The 21,105-nt window shown below is 40.7% G+C and overlaps 1 protein-coding gene and 1 long non-coding RNA gene across 2 annotated transcripts in view; both read left to right on the top strand.

Annotated features, from left to right (window-relative positions):
* Positions 1–18,466, top strand: part of LOC110502122 (uncharacterized) — a 38,762-nt gene extending 20,296 nt beyond the window's left edge. Inside the window, exons 3-8 of the mRNA XM_036956430.2 lie at positions 2,389–2,528; positions 2,722–2,820; positions 10,751–11,320; positions 14,638–14,721; positions 15,490–15,568; positions 15,889–18,466. Of these exons, the coding sequence (XP_036812325.2) occupies positions 2,389–2,528; positions 2,722–2,820; positions 10,751–11,320; positions 14,638–14,721; positions 15,490–15,568; positions 15,889–16,102 (1,186 nt within the window). The 3' untranslated portion in view covers positions 16,103–18,466. The remainder of the gene's footprint in view (positions 1–2,388; positions 2,529–2,721; positions 2,821–10,750; positions 11,321–14,637; positions 14,722–15,489; positions 15,569–15,888) is intronic.
* Positions 1–21,105, top strand: part of LOC149985241 (uncharacterized) — a 1,026,866-nt gene that overhangs the window by 371,414 nt on the left and 634,347 nt on the right. The gene's annotated exons all lie outside the window — the stretch shown is intronic.

Below are 21,105 nucleotides of genomic sequence, written 5' to 3'. Positions count from 1 at the left end.
CATTCCATTGAAAAGGCAGCGCGCAAAATTCAAAAATATTTTTTTGAAATATGTAACTTTCACACATTAACAAGTCCAATACAGCAAATGAAAGATAAACATCTTGTTAATCTACCCATCATGTCCGATTTTAAAAACGCTTTACAGTGAAAGCACAACATGTGATTATGTTAGCTCATAACCAAGTAAAAAAAAAACACAGCCATTTTCCAGCCAAAGATAGGAGTCACAAAAAGCAGAAATAAATATAAAATGAATCACTAACCTTTGATGATCTTCATCAGATGACACTCATAGGACATCATGTTACACAATACATGTATGTTTTGTTCGATGATGTGCATATTTATATCCAAAAATCTCAGTTTACATTGGCACGTTACGTGCAGTAATGTTTTGATTCCATTACATCCGGTGATTTTGCAGAAATACTCATAATAAACATTGATAAAAGATTCAACTGTTATTCACAGTATTAAAGATAGACTTCTCCTTAATGCAACCGCTGTGTCAGATTACAAAGAAACTTTAAGGAAAAGGCATAATCTGAGAACGGCGCTCAGAGCCCGATCCAGCCAAAGAAATATCCGCCATGTTGGAGTCAACAGAAGTTAGAGATAACACCATAAATATTCACTTACCTTTGATGATCTTCATCAGAAGGCGCTCCCAGGAATCCAAGTTCAACAATAAATGACTGATTTGTTCCATAAAGTTCCATAAAGTCCATCATTTATGTCCAAATAGCCACTTGTTGTTAGCGTGTTCAGCCCAGTAATCCATCTTCATGAGGCGCGAGCACTTCGTCCAGACAAAAACTCAAAAAATTCCATTACAGGTCGTAGAAACAAGTCAAACGATTTATGGAATCAATCTTTAGGATGTTTTTAACGCAAATCATCAATAAGGTTCAAACCGGAGAATTTTATTATAGCCTGAGACACTCTGCCAGACCACTGACTCATTCAGCTCCCATTCCCCCCTCCTTTATAGCAGAAGCCTGAAACAAGTTTCTAAAGACGGTTGACATCTAGTGGAAGTCGTAGGAAGTGAAACTTGACTCCATAGATATTGTGTATTTGGTAGGCCAAGCTTTGAAAAACTACAAACCTCAGATTTCCCACTTCCTGGTTGTATTTTTCTCAGGTTTTTGCCTGCCATATGAGTTCTGTTATACTCACAGACATCATTCAAACAGAGTGTTTTCTATCCAATACTAATAATAATATGCATATATTAGCATCTGGGACAGAGTAGGAGGCAGTTCACTCTGGGCACGCTATTCATCCAAAAGTGAAAATGCTGCCACCTATCCCAAAAAGGTTTTAATACAGCATGATCATTACACAGGTGCACCTTGTTTTGGGGACAACAAAAGGCCACTCGAAAATGTGCAGTTTTGTCTCACAACATAATGCCACAGATGTCTCAAGTTTTGAGGGAGTGTGCAATTTGGCTTGCTGACTGCAGCAATGTCCACCAGAACTGTTGCCAGAGAGTTTAATGTTATTTTTTCTACCATGAGCCTCCTCCAACCTAATTTTAGAGTATTTAGCAGTATGTCCAATCGGCCTCACAACCGCAGACCACATGCATGGCGTCGTGTGGGAGAGTTGTTTTCTCATGTCAACGTTGTGAACAGATTGTTCCTTGGTAGCGGTGGGGTTATGGTACAGGCAGGCATAAGCTATGAACAACGAACACATTTGTATTTTTTTATAGAGTCAAGAGATACCGTGAAGAGATCTTGAGGCCAATTGTCGTGCCATTCATCCCGCAACATAATTTCAGGGCTCCCAAGAGGTGCAGCTGTCTAAGGCATCTCATCTCAGTGTAAGAGGCGTCACTGCAGTCCCTGGTTCGAATCCAGGCTGCATCACTTCCGGCCGTGATTGAGAGTCCCATAGGACAGCGCACAATTGGCCCAGCATTGTCCGGGTTTGGCCGGGGTAGTCCGTCATTGTAAATCAGATTGTGTTCCTAACTGACTTGCCTAGTTGAATAAAGGTTCAATAAAAAATAATTATAATGTTTCAGCATGATAATGCATGGTCCCATGTCCCAGTTCTTCAATGGCCTGCATACTCACCAGACGTGTAACCTATTGAACATGTTTGGGATGCTCTCGGTCGACGAGTACGACAGCATTTTCTAGTTCCCGCAAATATCCAGCAACTTTTCACAGACAATAAAGAGGAGTGGGACAACATTCCACAGGCCACAATCAACAGCATGATCAACTCTATGCAAAGGATATGTATCGTGCAGCATGAGACAACTAGTGGTCACCATATAGTGACTCGTTTTCTGATCCATGCATCTACATTTAAAAAAAAAGTTATCTGTGACGAACAGTCGTGAAATCCAAATGCTAATCTTTGATTTTAGATATGGTTGGATCAGCAACGGAAATACCACTATCCTCAGACAGAAGGCCCATGTTAACTGTGCCAAGAACATGACAGGAATCTTCTTCCACCATGACACTCCGGACCAACCCTTTGATGCCTTCTGTTTCAATGCATCAGGTGAGTTTTTCTTTTTCATAGTTCATATTGACCAGGTTTGGCATGAGAACAGAGCTCTTTGAGAGACAATCACTTAAACACTTGGACATCTTAATGATTCTTGTCATTCTTAGAACTTGAACTGTAACAAATGCTGGAGACAATTACACATTTGTACTTCATTTCTGATCCTTGATTCCCCCCCCCCCCATAGATTTGTCTATGAAGAACTGTGATTTGGCCATCAATCCTGATTCAACAGGACCAGAGAGTGTTCAGGTGACAGATGGAGACCTTGCTTTTGATGCTGCAGGTCAGTCCCGTCTTTTTCACCATCTACATTATCAACCCCACAATCAATATAATCAACAAAATCATGACATTTTCCATCTCCTCTGTATTTCATACAGTATGCCAGTCTGCGGCTACACTATCTAATAAGTAAGCCTTGCCCGAGCCCGTAGGGGCAGGAGCCTCCTGATTCTGTAGCATATGACAGCTTTCTAGTACAAGTACACCCCCTGGACAGGACGCTAGTCTGTCACAAGGTCTACACTATCGCTTAAGACCCGTGGATCTTTACAATACTCTCTTTTGGTTTACAAGGCCCTACATCATAAACTTCTTTCATATCTAACTTTGCTGTTGAAGTATAGACACCTGCGTTGCCTAACCCATTCACAGGATTGGTTAACTCTTGAGGTTCTTAGGGTCTCCGCCGAGGTAAGTAAATCTGCTTTTATTTTACATACTGTATTGCTAGATCAAAATTCGAAATACATTTCATATTGATGTTCTGATGCCGTTTGGGCAAGTTAAAGTATTGATCTGGGAATTATTTGTGGAGGAATATTATTATATATATATTGGCATACGTGTATATATATATATATATATATATACACAGTGGGGCAAAAAAGTATTTAGTCAGCCACCAATTGTGCAAGTTCTCCCACTTAAAAAGATGAGAAAGGCCTGTAATTTTCATCATAGGTACACTTCAACTATGACAGACAAAATGAGAAAAGAAATCCAGAAAATCACATTGTAGGATTTTTTATGAATTTATTTGCAAATTATGGTGGAAAATTAAGTATTTGGTCACCTACAAACAAGCAAGATTTCTGGCTCTCACAGACCTGTAACTTCTTCTTTAAGAGGCTTTAAGAGGCGGAAAATTCAAACATATATTTTAGAAACATTTTACTTTCAATCATTAACAAATCCAATACAGCAAACGAAAGATAAACATCTTGTTAATCTACCCATCGTGTCCGATTTTTTAAATGTTTTACAGCAAAAACACAACATATATTTATGTTAGATCACCACCAAATCCAAAAAAACACACAGCCATTTTTCCCAGCCAAAGATAGTCAACAAAGCAGAATTAGAGATAAAATTAATCACTAACCTTTGATAATCTTCATCAGATGACACTCATATGACATCATGTTACACAATACATTTATGTTTTGTTCGATAATATGAATATTTATATCCACAAATCTCGGTTTACATTGGCGCCATGTTCAGAAATTCCTCCAAAATATCCGGAGTAATTACAGAGAGCTACGTCAGATAACAGAAATACTCATCATAAACTTTGACGAAAGATACATGTTTTACATATAATTAAAGATACACTGGTTCTTAATGCAACCGCTGTGTCAGATTTTTTTAAACGTTACTGTCACGCCCTAACCTTAGAATTATTTGTTTTCTTTATTATTTTGGTTAGGTCAGGGTGTGATATGTGTTTTTGTACTGTCTAGGGGTTTTGTATGTTTATGGGGTTGTTTACCATCTAGGTGTTTGTGTATGTCTATGGTTGACTAGATTGGTTCTCAGTTAGAGGCAGCTGTTTATCGTTGTCTCTGATTGGGAAACAAATTTAGGCAGCCATTTTCTTTGGGTATTTCGTGGGTTATTTTCTATGTCTAGTTGCCTGTGTGTCTGCACACTAGTGTTATATAGCTTCACGTTCGGGTTGTTGTTTTTGTATAGTTTGTTAAGTGTTCTTCGTCTTCATTAAAATCATGTATTCATATCACGCTGCGCCTTGGTCTCCTCCATTCAACAAATTTGACAGTTACGAAAAAAGCATTCCATGCAATAATCTGAGACTGCGCTCAGAAGTAAATACAGTATATTTCTCTGCCATGTTGGAGTCAACAGAAATACGAAATGACATCATAAATATTCCCTTACCTTTGATGATCTTTCATCAGAATGCAGTGCAAGGAATCCTAGTTTCGCAATAAATCGTTGTTTTGTTCCATAATCCAATTAGCTACTTTTGCTAGCACGTTTAGTTCACATGTCCAAAAGCTGGCGGACAAAAACTTCAATGTTATATTCCAGGTCGAATAAACTGGTCAAACTAAGTAGAGAATCAATCTTCAGGATGCTATTATCATATATATCCAATAACGTTCCAACCGGAGCATTCATTTTGTCTACAGAGTAATGGAACGCAAGGCGATATAATGACAACTGCGAACAGATCCATATCATATTTGGATGTGAATAGGCGATGATTTGAAAATCAACCAGCCCCAGAATTTCCACTTCCTGTTTGGAAGTTTGCCTGCCCTATGAGTTCTGTTATACTCACAGACATAATTCAAACAGTTTTAGAAACTTCAGAGTGTTTTCTATCCAATAGTAATAATAATATGCATAGATTAGCATCTTGGACAGAGTAGGAGGCAGTTCACTATGGGCACGCAATTCATCCAAAGTGAAAATGATGCCCCCTATCCCTAATTAATTAATATAACTGCACTGTCCAATTTACAGTAGTTAATACAGAGAAAAAATGCCATGCTATTGTTTGAGGAGAGCTCCTAACAACAAAAAACTTTTTTCACCTCTATAGGTTTGATAAATTAACCTCTGAAGGTGAAATGTGTACTTACATTCTGAAATATTGCTCTGATTTATCATCCAAAGGGTCCCAGAGATATCATGAAGTGTTGTTTTGTTAGATAAAATCCTTTTTCATATCCTAAAAAGGTCCATATAGCATGCACGATCGATTTTGTATTTCCACTCGTTCAATTTGCAAAGAAAGGAATCTGAAAATCGAACCCTAAATTAAATTATATTCTACTACATTCAAATTGACATTTCGACACATTTCAGTGTTTCCTTTCAGATGGTACCAAGAATATGCATATCCTTGCTTCAGGGCCTGAGCTACAGGCAGTTAAATGTGGGTATGTCATTTAGGCGTAAATTTAAAAAAAGGGGTCTATAAAATCAAATCAAATCAAATGTATTTATATAGCCCTTCTTACATCAGCTGATATCTCAAAGTGCTGTACATCTACAGAAACCCAGCCTAAAACCCAAAACAGTAAGGAATGCAGGTGTAGAAGCACAGTGGCTAGGAGAAACTCCCTAGAAAGGCCAAAACCTTAAGAAGTTTTAAAACATTGAGGTCAGTCAATGCGGACATTTCAAGAACTTTGGAAGTTCAAGCGCTATGATGAAACTGACTCTCACGAAGACCGCCACGGGAAAGGAAGACCCAGCGTTATCTTTGCTGCAGAGAATGAGTTCATTAGAGTTAACTGCACCTGAGAATACAGCCCAAATAAATGCTTCACAGAGTTCAAGTAACAGACACAACTGTTCAGAATAGCATTCAGGCGATACTCCATCACATCTGGTTTTGGCTTAGTGGGACTGTCATTTGTTTTTCAACAGGACAATGACCCAACACATCAGTCAGGAAGTTAAAACTTGGTCGCAAATGGGTCTTCCAGATGGTCAATGACCCCAAGCCGTACTTCAAAATTATTGCAAAATGGCTTAAGGACAAGAAAGTCAAGGTATTGGAGTGGCCATCACAAAGCCCTGACCTCAATCCTATAGAAAATTAGTGGACAGAACTGAAAAAGTGTGTGTGAGCAAGGAGGCCTACAAACCTGACTCAGTTACACCAGCTATGTCAGGAGGAATGGGACAAAATTCACCCAACTTATTGTGGGAAGCTTGTGGAAGGCTACCCAAAACATTTGACCCAAGTTATTAAACAATTTAAAGGCAGTGCTACCAAATACTAATTGAGTGTATGTAAACTTCTGACCCACTGGGAATGTGATGAAAGAAATGAAAGCTGAAATAAATCTGTAACGATTCTGGTCCTCTTCTTCTGACGAGGAGTAGCAAGGATCGGACCAAAATGCAGCGTGGTATGTATCCACAAGCTTTAATGAGAATGAATACAAAATACAAAAGAACAAGAGAATTACAATGAAAACCGAAACAATCCCGAATGGTGCAGACACTGAAACTGAAAAATAAACACCCACGAAACACAAGTGGGAAAAGGCTACCTAAGTATGATTCTCAATCAGAGACAACTAACGACACCTGCCTCTGATTGAGAACCATACCAGGCCAAACGCAAAAACACAACACAGAAAACAGAACATAGACAACCTACCTAACTCACGCCCTGACCATACTAAAACAAAGACATAACAAAGGAACTAAGGTCAGAACGTGAAAAAATCATTATCTCTTCAATTATTCTGACATTTCACATTCTTAAAATAAAGTGGTGATCCTAACTGACCTAAGACGACATTTCTACTAGGATTAAATGTCAGGAATTGTGAAAAACTGAGTTTAATTGAATTTTGCTAAGGTATACGTAAACTTCTGTCTTCAACTGAATGTTGACTTTGTGACAGTTGTGTTGTATGTGGAGGATGCTACGACACGTGACAAGTGCACAAGGTAGGTGTTCACTACAATGAACCAACATAGCCTGGGGCTACACATTAACTTTCCCTCTCCACCGTCAGTCCTTCCTTCCAGTTACTAGAGACCATGGAACTGGATGCCACATGCCAGGAGGCCATTCAACAGCCAAAATGCCATCTGGAAATTGTTGCCATGCATTGTCCTCATATGTACCTATTTTGCTACCAACAATGGCTGGCCAGCCCATGTGGCACCTGAACTGGACTCACGTGAATCATGCATTGGTCTGGGAACCTGCAGTAATCCCAACATCCATATAAGAATTGACTGTGGCAGGGGATTGACTGTGAGATAGTGGTCTTTGTGCACCATGTTTGACAAGCTCCACCTCCTCTGCAACCCTTTTACTGTCCATCAAAGCCGAGGGATCACCTTCAAATCTACACTACCATTCAAAAGTTTGGGATGCTGACCTTCTAGGCAGAGTTCCTCTGTCCAATGTCTGTGTTCCTTTGCCCATCTAATCTTTTATTTTTATTGGCCAGTCTGAGATATGGCTTTTTCTTTGCAACTCTGCCTAGAAGGCCAACATCCCAGAGTCGCTTCTTCACTGTTGACGTTGAGACTGGTGTTTTGTGGGTACTATTTAATGAAGCTGCTAGTTGAGGACTTGTGAGGTGTCTGTTTCTCAAACTAGACACTCTAATGTACTTGTCCTCTTGCTCAGTTGTGCACCGGGGCCTCCCACTCCTCTTTCTATTCTGGTTAGAGCCAGTTTGCTCTATTCTGTGAAGGGAGCAGTACACAGTGTGGTACGAGATCTTCCGTTTCTTGGCATTTTCTCACATGGAATAGCCTTCATTTCTCAGAACATGAATAGACTGACGAGTTTCAGAAAAAAGTTATTGGTTTCTGGCCATTTTGAGCCTGTAATCGAACCCACAAATGCTGATGCTCCAGATACTCAACTAGTCTAAAGAAGGAGAGTTGTATTGCTTCTTTAATCAGAACAGCAGTTTGCAACTGTGCTAACAGAACTGCAAAAGGGGTTTTAAATGATCAGTTATCCTTTTAAAATGATCAACTTGGATTAGCAAACACAACGTGATTCTTGCTGATAATGGGCCTATGTAGATGATAATGTACATATATGTTGATATTCCATTAAAAGTCTGTCGTTTCCAGCTACAATAGTCATTTACAACATTAACAATGCCTAGACTGTATTTCTGATCAATTTGATGTTATTTTAATGGACAAAAAATATGCTTTTCTAAAACAAGGACATTTCTTACTGACCCCAAACTTTTGAATGGTAGTGTATATGTGTGTGGAGCTGTGCTATGTCCCTCACAACCAACACTTTTTAGTCATGGTCTATGAACTAGCTAGACTTTGACTAACCTCTAAGTAACCTGAGTTCACCCTCATGTCACTCCCCACATCTCCTGCTGGGCTTGCCCCAGTGTGTAATCAATGCCAACCACCCACAGTTAATATCGACATTATTATAATCATACCTGACTTCCAAAGTAATATAAAATAAAAATGTGGGACATGACCTGTAGGACCTTTTGCCACATTAAACTCCCTCCAGAGGCCAACTATGCATTGGGAAGATCTAAAGGCAAGTCTGTTTGTGACAGTCCTTTCACAGACTGTCCTTCACAACCAGAAAACCAACCATTCCACTACTGGAGTATCCCCAGTATCATTCAGACTGAGATAATATTCCAGTTAGTCAAAGGGTCTCTTTGGTATGCACGCAAACTGTAGAAATGGAAACTGATCACTCCACAGCCCCAGTACCCCGCCAGTCATACAGGAAGGATACTACCCTTGTCGCTGTATCTTGCTCAGAATGACCAGTTAGCTGTGCAAACTGGTCAGGCCTGAGAACTACAACCTGGCTACTTTGTCTCCTTACCCATTGAAGGACACACTCATGTTTATGTGGCCTACCCCCTCCACCCAGGCATTATTCTACACTGTATGGGTTCAAGGGGTGTGTCACAATATCTATCAATTTAACCACTTTTGCAGTCAAATTGTTTTACTCAACCATCCATTTCATATATGGGAGACATTAAAGATATTGAAAAACATGGTTGTGTTTTGTTATACCTTGGGGGGCCTTGCCACTAGCCTATTCCTCTCAATGGTGAATAAGGTGTTGTGAGGCAGAGAGGCACAGAGTGACCCACGATTATCTGATTGTCCCCAGTGGAAAACAGGTCTAATTTGGATGAAAACAACATGGCTGACATTAGCTAGCAACCTGCCCATGGTTATTGCAGATAACTGCACAACAGACTCACTCTGAATGTGCTTTACAACCGCCTGAAATTTACTGAATTTGGGTCTGTCAATTAGCAAATATTTATTCAACTGCCGACTGTCCTCCAAAAGTAGCTTAATATCTCTTACACATCCAGGGCAGCAGGTATCCTAGTCGCTAGGGCGTTGGGAAAAAATCTGTCAAAGTGCCCTTGAGCAAGGCCCTACTGGCTAAGGGGCGGCAGGGTAGGCCTAGTGGTTAGAGCGTTGAACTAGTAACCGGAAGGTTGCGAGTTCAAAACCCCCGAGCTGACAAGGTACAAATCTGTCGTTCTGCCCCTGAACAGGCAGTTAACCCACTGTTCCCAGGCGGTCATTGAAAATAAGAATTTGTTCTTAACTGACTTGCCTGGTTAAATAAAGGTAAAATAAAAATAAAATAAAAAACCCTACTGGCTCCAGGGTCGCTGTTGATAATGGCCTTGCTGTGATCGACGAGGTTGTCTCAGGGGGAGTGGGATATGCAAAAAACAAATGTACAATTCACATATGCATATTAATATACACATTCACATGTGTGAAATAGGACAAATATACTGTAACCACAGTCTTAATAAAAGGGAGATAGATATGAATTGCTGTCTCAACAGACATCTTTTATATGATATGAGTTATTGGTAATTCGATCTTCCATGTTCTCATTTCCTACAGAAACAGTACAGTAAACGCATGTGGAAATGACTGTGTAACTCGTTGTAATGACCGGTAAACAGATCATTACACTCTGGTACACAACAGATGATGTCATAGGTTATATAATGGATGTCAAAAGATAGACGTGAGATCGCTTATCACCGTGATGATATCCACTTGGAAACTTTCACTGGCCAGGTCAGTCTTGGCTGACACAAACAAAAGAAATCAATCACCTACCTGACAGGCTATTCATCTCCAGGTCAATTACAGGGCTGTCTCTCTAGTCTCCACAAGCTTCCATCTCTTCTCCATTCCTTTATGGTAATCACTGCTCTATACAGTAGGTGATTGGACAGATGAAAGCATGTCTACCCCCCATTGCTTTCACCAATCCAACCTTGACAGATTTGGGATAACCTCTTGGAATGAGGGGATGTGTTTTGTGAATAATAGTTTTATATAGTTATAATTTGATATAGTTATAGTTTTATAACAGTTGTAATATCAGAACTGGGCTCATGCATCTATCTTTCTGGTCTGTTTTCCCACAGGTGAAGCCACAGAGCAGCCTAAGACAGAGGAGGTCCCAGAGGAGAAGACAGACATCCAGACATATGCCCCAGCAGTGGTGGAGGACCAGGACCAGGTACAGCCAGAGGCCACAGAGGGAACCCCAGAGGACAGGGCCCAGCCTGAGGACAGAGCAAGCATAGAGCCTGACACAGTGGATGCCACGTCTGCACCTGAGAAACAGGGAGCCGAGAGCACCGCTGAGGTAGTTGAGGAAGTGGACCCGACCCAACCTGCATCCACTAAGGCTAGCCCAGAGGAACCAACATCTGGGGCTGGGGGTGATGCCTCAGAGGGGGCAGCCACAGAGAGCCCTGGTGGGGAGGAAGAGCAGACTGAGGGGGATGAGACCCAGTCAGCCGGCCGCACTGGGGTGCTGGCCACAGAGATGGAGGACACCACCGGGTCTGGGATGCAACCGACTGGCGCTGAGGAGGGGGCCTCTTCTATTGCACCACCTGTTGGACAGCCAGGAGAACCACAGGGCTCAGCCAGCGAGGAGGATGTGCAGGAGATAGTGCCAGAGCAGGAAGAGGAGGAGGGGGTAGAGGGTAAGCAATTACTCTGTTTGTTACATTCATAATATCACATACAGAATACTGTTTTTTGCTTTGCTTTGTCACTCAGTTTGGTATCATGAACATAATTATAATGACAATGTATTTAATTTAAATAGCACACTTTAAAATACAAATACATCTCAAGTAAATCATATATCATGTCAGAACAGAGAAACATAAGAGGTACAAAACAAGTGCCTGGCATTACCCTGCAACAATCATACTTTTCATACATGATTTCTGTGACAGGATGAATGAAAAGCTTTCCCTGAGCCTAAAAATAGCAGTTGTGATACTCAAGGGCAGGATGTCCCCCTGTACATTTTGGTCCTAATGCAGATGCCAATCATTCTGCTGCTGCTGCAAAATGTTGAACCAGCAGCCTTTTCCAGTCAGTGTGGTATGTATAAATGTTTACATGAGGTGTTCCTCTTTAGACCCCTGGTTACACCCCAGAGAGAGGAAATTGGTGGAATGTGGTTAGGAAGCCTAAACTAAAGATACATTCTGTGTTTATCTCAAATAGCCTTTTTTGCTTCCACACAAAGATGTATTTAGCTACGTTTTTGTAAACAAAAGTATAAGCACCACCAAAACAAATTGACACATCTCCATGATGAACAGTTTGATACTATGACATTCATCTATAATGACAGAAAAGTTTTTAAAAGTTTTACAAAATGTTTAAAGATGTATCAACTGATGTGTACATCTTCAGTCGTATCTTTAATCAAAGCCATGTAATAACTGGCTGAGTCTAGCCAGAATCACGACAACACATATCAATATAACATCACTGCCCTCTGGCTATACTGTACAACTGTTTCCAAGGCGACTCAAAAATCCGTGCTTTCAAGGTGATTCATTTAATCATATCAATCTCTAAATATACATCTCCGTGTTCGTCATTCTCCTCAACACTTTTGTCAAGACACATTATTATGCAATCTCTAATACAGTCTTCTCTGACTGTAATAACTAGCACCATCTTTACCTGTTTTTATCTTTACATAAATAGTAAGTATCCTTTACATTTTCTTGAAAGTGCTTAGTCAGAACTCAGAGAAGGACACTTAGAACAGATAGCCTACCACCCACACACAGCAAAGTTTGGTCCGACTCTGGGAAGTTAATAAAGAACTAACTTCGCCCCCTGGTGTTGGGGTGTGAAAAAGATTGTGGATTAAACCTCCAATTTCCACTCAAGTTTGTATTGTAATATCTGTGTGCATTTAGAGTTATATAAGAAGACATCTGGCACTAGGTATAAAAGCTATATCCAACTTTTTATTAAAATATTCAAGTGCAAGGAATCATTTGCATAGTCAGCTCTATGATAAAGTGTCATGCCCTGACCATAGAGAGCCCTTGTTTCTCTATGGTGTCGTAGGTCAGGGCGTGACTAGAGGGTATTCTAGTTGATCAATTCTATGTTGTGTTCTAGTTTATATTTTCTATGTTGGTGTTTTGTATGATTCCCAATTAGAGGCAGCTGGTAATCATTGTCTCTAGCCGCTATTTTTCCCACCTGTGCTTGTGGGATATTGTTTTATGTTTGTGCATGTGCACCACGTAGTCACGTTTAGTTGTTCGTTTATTGATATATTTTGTTTTGTTTAAGTTTCTCTTTGAATTAAATATGTGGAACTTAACATCCGCTGCGCTTTGGTCCCGTTCTTACGACAGCCGTGACATAGAGTTGTAGTTTGATGACACTTTCAAATAAAATAAGCACTCAGATTGACCACCATTCATGAAGAAATATTCCATGAAGGCTTGAAAGTTTGTCTTTCTCTGTGTGTCCTCTCCTCTGTGGAGTTTGTTTGAAGAAGGCTCCCCCTCTTGTGACCGGATGAGGGAGAGTGTGAAAGAGAGGAGAGAAAGAGAGGAGCACTAGTACACCACTGACTGTGCCTCAGCATGATTCTTCCTCTCAACTCCCCATCTGTACTGGCTCAAATTCTCAATACAAGAACTCCATATAAACAATCTCTGCATCCAATGATTGAATGTAATACACAGACCCTTTCAACACAGTAGCTAATATTTGGGTCCAATGCTCCTATAGTGTATTCCTATGGGGCATCAACTTGTATTTTGAAGCACTGAATCATTCAGTCAAATATGTCTTAATAATGGTGTGTTTGTGCACTACTGTGCACCACTGAGATTCACATTAGTCCTGAATAGTGAATAGTGTAAGCAAGAGGACCCCCAAGTTGTGTTATAATATAACAACTGCTGGCCCACAGCCTTTTATTATTCATTACATTATAATTTGATTCTTATTCATTAGATGTATTTCTGTATTTAGATTATTTAATGCAGGGGTGTCAAACTCATTCCACGGAGGGCAGAGTGTCTGTGGGTTTTTGTTTTTTTCTTTCAGTTAAGACCTACTATAAACAACCAGGTGAGGGGAGTTCCTTACTAATTAGCTACCATAATTCATCAATCAAATACAAGGGTGAGCGAAAACCTGCAGACGCCCGTGCCCTCCTTGGAATGAGTTTGACACCTGTGATCCAATGAGACAGTTTAGAAGTAGAGGGGGAGGCAAGGAGGGATAGGACAGGAGACACAGTAGGAAGTGTGGATGTAGGGATAGGACAGGAGACACAGTAGGAAGTGTGGACGTAGGGATCGATCTGGCAGAGGATGTATTGCTATGGGGGGAATGACACCCCAAAATGGGCACTACTTTCCACCAGAGCTCTGTGTGAGAAATAGGGTGGCATTGATTTACCCTATGAGATACTAATCAGATAAACTGTTCTGTTCTGTGCTAAGGTTATGGGGAGTTTACCATATTGTTCTCATTATAACACTTGGCACAATGTCACTTTAATAACAGCAATAACTTAGCAATTACTTTGCAATGAAATGTTAGCATTCGCTCTCAGGTGCCAACTCTGCCCCAACGAGACAGTTCCACATTCCTTAGTAGGTTCAGTTCATTCCACAGCTATAACATCAGCCCTGTTGTAGCACATGATTCCTGGTCATCACATGATAGTGTTTTACATCATCACATGACATTGCGCAAAATCACAGTCTGTCAGTGCTCATACCCAGGCCCGTCTGTCTGATTGACAAGATGGACACAGCTCTTCATCACACTTTAGTGTGATAACCAAGCACTATTATTGGGGTCTACTGCACTCTCTCCAGGGGCTCTGTGTGTGTTACCTGGGTGGACATGTATGGCATCTGATGACACCAGTTGACATCTATGTGTAATTCATTTGTGAGGCATCAGAGATGTTTGTTTAACACTGTATCTCATTGTTCTCCCCATCTATTCCCAGATCAGCCCATTCCCAGGGGGAGGATGAATCCAGGTGAGGGAGTAGCCCCTCCTCCAGCCGGGAAGGAGAATAGTAGCACACCCGGTGAGTGGCCCACTACCCCTAATATCTCTACCAGTAGTATTAATACTATTATTGTACATGTCATGAGTGATTAGTTGAATCATGGCCATGTAATTACAATGTATATGGTTTAATGCAGTGATTCTCAATTGGTGGGTCGTAAACCAAATCTGGGTCGTGGGAGGTTTTGTGTGGGTCGCGGGTGTCTGAGTTTTTTTTTATGAAAAGAAAACCCAGTCTGAACTTGAAATGACTTAAACCAGGTAGAATGTGTGTAGAAATGATAATGAACTTACATGTTTAAACAATTTATCTTCAATCACAGTATTTTCAGAACAGAGCTATTAGCAGCGCTATGGTTGATTGTGTGGTCTTAAATCAGTGAGTTTATTAACAGTCAACATCAAGAATATGGGCAAAATGTAATTATTGACAATGAAAGAGGGGGGAATGTTGTTTCCTTGTCATACAGTTGGTACATTTAATATCAATATAGCATTACAAATAATTTTCCAGATTGTATTTTGCCGATTCTTTTTAGCAATGCGAATATTATGTCATGACTGAGACCACCTGGTTTAATTTGGGTCCCTAGGCAAAACCAGTTGAGAACCACTGGTTTAATGGATTCATAATGTATTAATAATTGAGCAAACAATTTCATTTATATAGCACTTTTCAAAGCACTTTGCATTGTAAAGGGGCATATGCTACACCTCCAAGTGAGAGACATTATAGACATGAATTATTCATGTTATTCAACCTTTCTCATTTCTTTCCTTTGTGCAGATTGGCTGATCATTGTGGGAGTGGTTGCGGCAGTGGGCGCTATTCTCCTCGTGTGTGCTGCTGTGGCAAAGCGGAAGAGGTAGGTCTCATTTCACCAATTGGAATTCTGATCAATAATTAACTGTGTGCATTACTCCCTCTCTCTGTCTTTTAGCTGGTAGGAGTATCCTAATGTGTTCGCTGCTTCCTCTCTCTGTCTGTTAGCTGATGACAGAATCCTAATGTGTTCACTGATCCCTTTCTCTGTCTGTTAGGTGGTGACAGTATCCTAATGCTAATGTGTTCACTGATTCCGCTCTGTCTGTTAGCTGGTGACAGTATTCTAATGTACTCTCTCTCGCTCTCTCTCGCTCTCTCTCGCGCTCTCTCGCTCTCTCTCGCTCTCTCTCTGGCTGTTAGCTGGTGCGGTCAGCAGCAGACCCTGATGATCACCAACAAGGATGGTAGTGACGGGAATGGGGCGGTGGCGTCTGTTGCTAGCTCCCGCGCCCAGGAGAGAGAGCAGGAGATGGTGACCCTGATGAACAAAGAGAAGATCCAGGAAAACGGCAACACAGAGGAGTTCACCGTCATCACACTGGATGAGTCCCCAGAGAAAGGACAGCTGGCATGAGAGAGGAGGAGGACAAGGAGGAGAAGAGAGAGGGGACAGAAGGATAGAGAAAGATGAGTAGCTATGGGGGTGCTGACACTGGGGCAGGACTAGAGAAGGTCTGGCTGGGGGTGGAGATGGACACTTTGGCCTGCTACCAAGAAGACAGACACATTGAACATGCCAGCTGGGGTTGGGTGGGGGATTTGTAAATTTAAGGGATGGTTAATACTCTATTGATTATGTTGTTGTATTCTGGGGAGAATGGCTGGTTTGTCCCACCTTGCTACTAAGGTGCAACATCGGAAACTGGCCCTGTCCTTTGCCTGTCTCTCAGATGGGCTAGCTAGACTGTTAAAGCCAAGATGAGCAGAATGCTACTTTCTACCCTGTTATGTCAGGTATGTGGTTAGGATTGGATAGTTCCTAGGCCTAGGGTTTGGACTGAGTCGCTACATCTGGGGTGTCAAGCCAGTCTTCATACACACATGCTGATATTCACCCCTGCCTTTCAATCAGTGTCTAATCTAAATCTGAGAAAATCAGTCTGGCTTCTCTAGTCAATCAGTAACATTAATTCAATAATAATAACAGGTTGAAATATAACCCTACAGACCCAGTGACAGTGGGGGACTGGAGGTTGACATCCCTGCTCTATGCCGGGATCTGAGTGGAGATGTTGAAGAGGTGTGTGTGTGTGTGTGTGTGTGTGTGTGTGTGTGTGTGTGTGTGTGTGTTTGTGTGTGTGTGTGTGTGTGTGTATGCACAGTATGTACCGTATGTATGTGTGAGGGGAGAGAGGAAGGGTGTTGATAAAGGCACAGGGGTGTGGGTGGGAGTTTTTAAAGGTGGGGGGTGGGGGTCTTGGTTTGCCAGTCGGGGGTTGAGGTTAAGGGTTAGGTTGAGGGGAAGGACATTGTTGATAATGTGTCACTTGAAGCTTTTGAGGCATTGAGTTGGAAAAACAGGCATGCAGAAATGTGAAAACTAAACAGACGTCGTCAGATAATTTGGCTGGATGTTCATGGGATTAATATAGTTTATTATGGATAGGTAAATGTGGGACGTTGTGGCCCACTGATGTCTATGCTCTTTATCATTCCCCTGTTTTCTTTCAATATTAACCCTCTGTATATTTCAGTTGTTTCCTGTGGATTGGGATTTTGTTTTTACAAGGAAACACAACGAGATGTTATTATTTTAATTAATGCAGTTTGGATTTTTCTTGCTATTTTTGTTTCTGTATATAATGTACACGTATTTTCCAAATGCCTTAGCAACAGTTGTCATTCATCTTTTTTGGCATGCAATGCCCTTTAATGAATAAATAAAAGCTGTCATATTTGAGAATTATTTAATCAAATTCAGAACCTATGGTCTTTAATTGTGATAGAACATTTGCAATAGTCAGAGTAGATATTGTATGAATCAACTTCATGTATAGTATTCAAGACTGTGCATTTTCAAAACCTTTTTTTACAATGTCTATTAACATGGTCTGTATAAATAATACATTCATGTTGAGTAGCGCATAGGATTATATGGAACAGCTTTCGGAGAATAGATGCAATGGTCAGATGTGGATGTTGGAGTACACGTATCACATGTACTTACCATATAAGTCACCTTATATGCTATATTGACAGAAATATGCCATTTACAATGTCCTAGAATTGTGTAGTAATGCGTTACACTGTGATGGAACCTAATAACTGTTGTTAACGGCCAACATGAAAATCAATGTACAATCCTGAGGAGTGACCGCGTCCCTCACTGACAAAATAATTGATTTGGCTGGACACACTGACAACAACACATGATCTGGACACAGATATTACAGTAATGGGCAGAACAGTGGAACTCCAAGCACAACTCTGGATTCTACTTCTCTGGGCTCCTTTGTAACAAAGCAGCAGAGCCATCATATTTCTGTGGCTTTCCCTGTTATGTGCCCCAGAGAGAGGGATGTTGATGAATCCATGTGTCTCTGGCTAGGAGCTCTGTCTCTCCATACTGATCCAGGTCCCAATGTGCCCATTGCTCCACACCTCCATCTGATTACATTATAATCTTTATGCTGTCTCTTTCTTTCATAGTCAAATCACTTTTATGTGTGATTGTCTGTGGATATTATGTGGATATTATGAATCCTCTCATATCAGTTTGACAGTACATTTGTCATGCCTTTTGAGTAAGCGGCATGACAAATGTGTGTCCCAGCTTTTTTGTGTGGCTTTTTGCCTCTGCTTTTGTTCCTCTCCGATCTTGCTCTCATTTGATTCACTTTGAGGAAAATTAGAAAGTGTGTAATGATCAATTAATAAAACATTGTTAATGAGAAAATATGTGTAAAGTCATGGATTAAATAAATGTGTATAGAGGACATTTTTGATTGTGGTGTTCATTCAGCGGGCAGGAGGGAGGGAGGGAATGGAGAGAAAAGGGTTGCTCGGGAGAAGGAGAAAGTATGGTTGCCATGGTATCCCAGTCATGATGCAAGAGTATGTTTTTACCCAGGCAAGACAGAGAGACAGTAAGACAAAGAAAGCCATTTTGAAAGCCGGAAAGGCCATGTTCTTGTAGATGTAATCACAGACACTGTGATTACATCTTGAAAGGTTAAACCAGTCTCATATAGCGACTTCAGCTAAGTCATCTAATATTCTAAAATAGTATCAGTGTCTTGAGAAATTATTAACACCCTTTGACTTACGTTTTATTGTGTTACAAATGTGGGATTAAAACTGACTAAATTGTTAAAGAGCTACACAAAATACTTTAATGTCAAAGTGGAAGAAACATTTGATATTTTAATAAAAACACAATTTGCCCATTTTTCTTTTAAAAAAATCATCAAGCTCTGTCAAATTGACTGTTGAACATTGCTGGACAGCCATTTTCAAGTCATGCCATAGAGTTTCAAGCCGACTGAAATCTAAACTGTAGCTATACCCCTCAGGAACATGCAATGTCGTCTAGGTAAGCAACTACAGAGGGGTAGATTTAGCCTCGTGTTTTAGGTTATTGTTGAAAAGTAGACTGAACCAGATTTTCTTCTAGGATGTTGCCTGTGCTTAGCTATATTCCATTTATTTTAGTTGTTAAAGAACTCCCTAGGCCTTGCTGATGACAAGCATACCCATAACAGGATGCAGCCACCACCATTAATTTTTTGCAGTATTGCTTTAGTGCCTTATTACAAATAGGATGCAGGATTCTGTACAGGCTTCCTTCTTTTCACTTTGTCATTTCTGTTGTTGATACATCCTCAGTTAATTTCTATCTCAGCAATTATACTCTGTAACTGTTTTAAACTCATGGTGAAATCACTGAGCGGTTTCCTTCCTTCAGGCAGCTGATTTTGGAAGGGCGTCTATCTTTTAAAAAATATAAATAAATACTGTAAATTATTAGAGGGAGGATCAGCTTAATATTGCGGAAAGAATGTTGCTTCTAATGTAATTGTCTGCATCATTTCCAATCCCCCATATTTTTTAGGTAAATATATATATCCATACCCGTGTAACGGTTGTCTTGGATGGAAGAAGGAGAGGACCAAAGCGCAGCGTGGTTAGTGTTCATCTTATTTAATAAATCAAAACTGAATAACAAAAACAACAAAGAAACAACCGAAACAGTTCTGTCTGGTGCAGACACACAAAGACTGAAAATAACCACCCACAAAACACAAAGGAAAACAGGCTACCTAAATATGGTTCTCAATCAGGGACAACGATAGATTGAGAACCATATCAGGCCAAACATAGAAATAGAAAATACAGAAAAACTAACAGACTGCCCACCCCAACTCACGCCCTGACCATACTAAATAAAGACAAAACAAAAGAATAAAGGTCAGAACGTGACAACACGCATGCATACATATACACATATATACATACACATACTGTACCTATATAGACAAACATAGTTTTTAAAATAATATACCTTTATTATTATTCCCCGCAGACCCTACCGCCGATCCCCCAATTGGAGTAAACTAATAAACACTTCTGCTTTTACCTTCAATTTATACATCTTATACACATGTTACAGACACAGTCTACTTTAAAATAGTTCCCTCTTGTTTGTTCTTAGTCCTTTCTCTATTTCTGATGTCCATCCAGTTTGATTTATATTTGTAACTATGCTATTTCACAGAAGTTCCAAACCTATATACATTTTACAGATCCCTTATGCTTTACATTGTTTATCTTGTTATTAGTCCCACCCTTCAGCTCCATTCAAATCAAATCAAATTTATTTATATAGCCCTTCGTACATCAGCTGGTATCTCAAAGTGCTGTACAGAAACCCAGCCTAAAACCCCAAACAGCAAGCAATGCAGGTGTAGAAGCACGGTGGCTAGGAAAAACTCCCTAGAAAGGCCAAAACCTAGGAAGAAACCTAGAGAGGAACCAGGCTATGTGGTGTGGCCAGTCCTCTTCTGGCTGTGCCGGGTGGAGATTATAACAGAACATGGCCAAGATGTTCAAATGTTCATAAATGACTAGCATGGTCGAATAATAATAAGGCAGAACAGTTGAAACTGGAGCAGCAGCACGGCCAGGTGGACTGGGGACAGCAAGGAGTCATCATGTCAGGTAGTCCTGGGGCATGGTCCTAGGGCTCAGGTCCTCCGAGAGAGAGAAAGAAAGAGAGAAAGAGAGAATTAGAGAGAGCATATGTGGGGTGGCCAGTCCTCTTCTGGCTGTGCCGGATGGAGATTATAACAGAACATGGCCAAGATGTTCAAATGTTCATAAATAACCAACATGGTCGAATAATAATAAGGCAGAACAGTTGAAACTGGAGCAGCAGCACGGCCAGGTGGACTGGGGACAGCAAGGAGTCATCATGTCAGGTAGTCCTGGGGCATGGTCCTAGGGCTCAGGTCCTCCGAGAGAGAGAAAGAAAGAGAGAAAGAGAGAATTAGAGAAAGCACACTTAAATTCACACAGGACACCTAATAAGACAGGAGAAGTACTCCAGATATAATAAACTGACCCTAGCCCCCCGACACA

Source organism: Oncorhynchus mykiss, chromosome 2 (assembly GCF_057628025.1).
Source record: "Oncorhynchus mykiss isolate SJ-2025 chromosome 2, ASM5762802v1, whole genome shotgun sequence".
NCBI lineage: Eukaryota > Metazoa > Chordata > Actinopteri > Salmoniformes > Salmonidae > Oncorhynchus > Oncorhynchus mykiss.
This window is presented reverse-complemented; position numbering and strand designations above follow the sequence as displayed.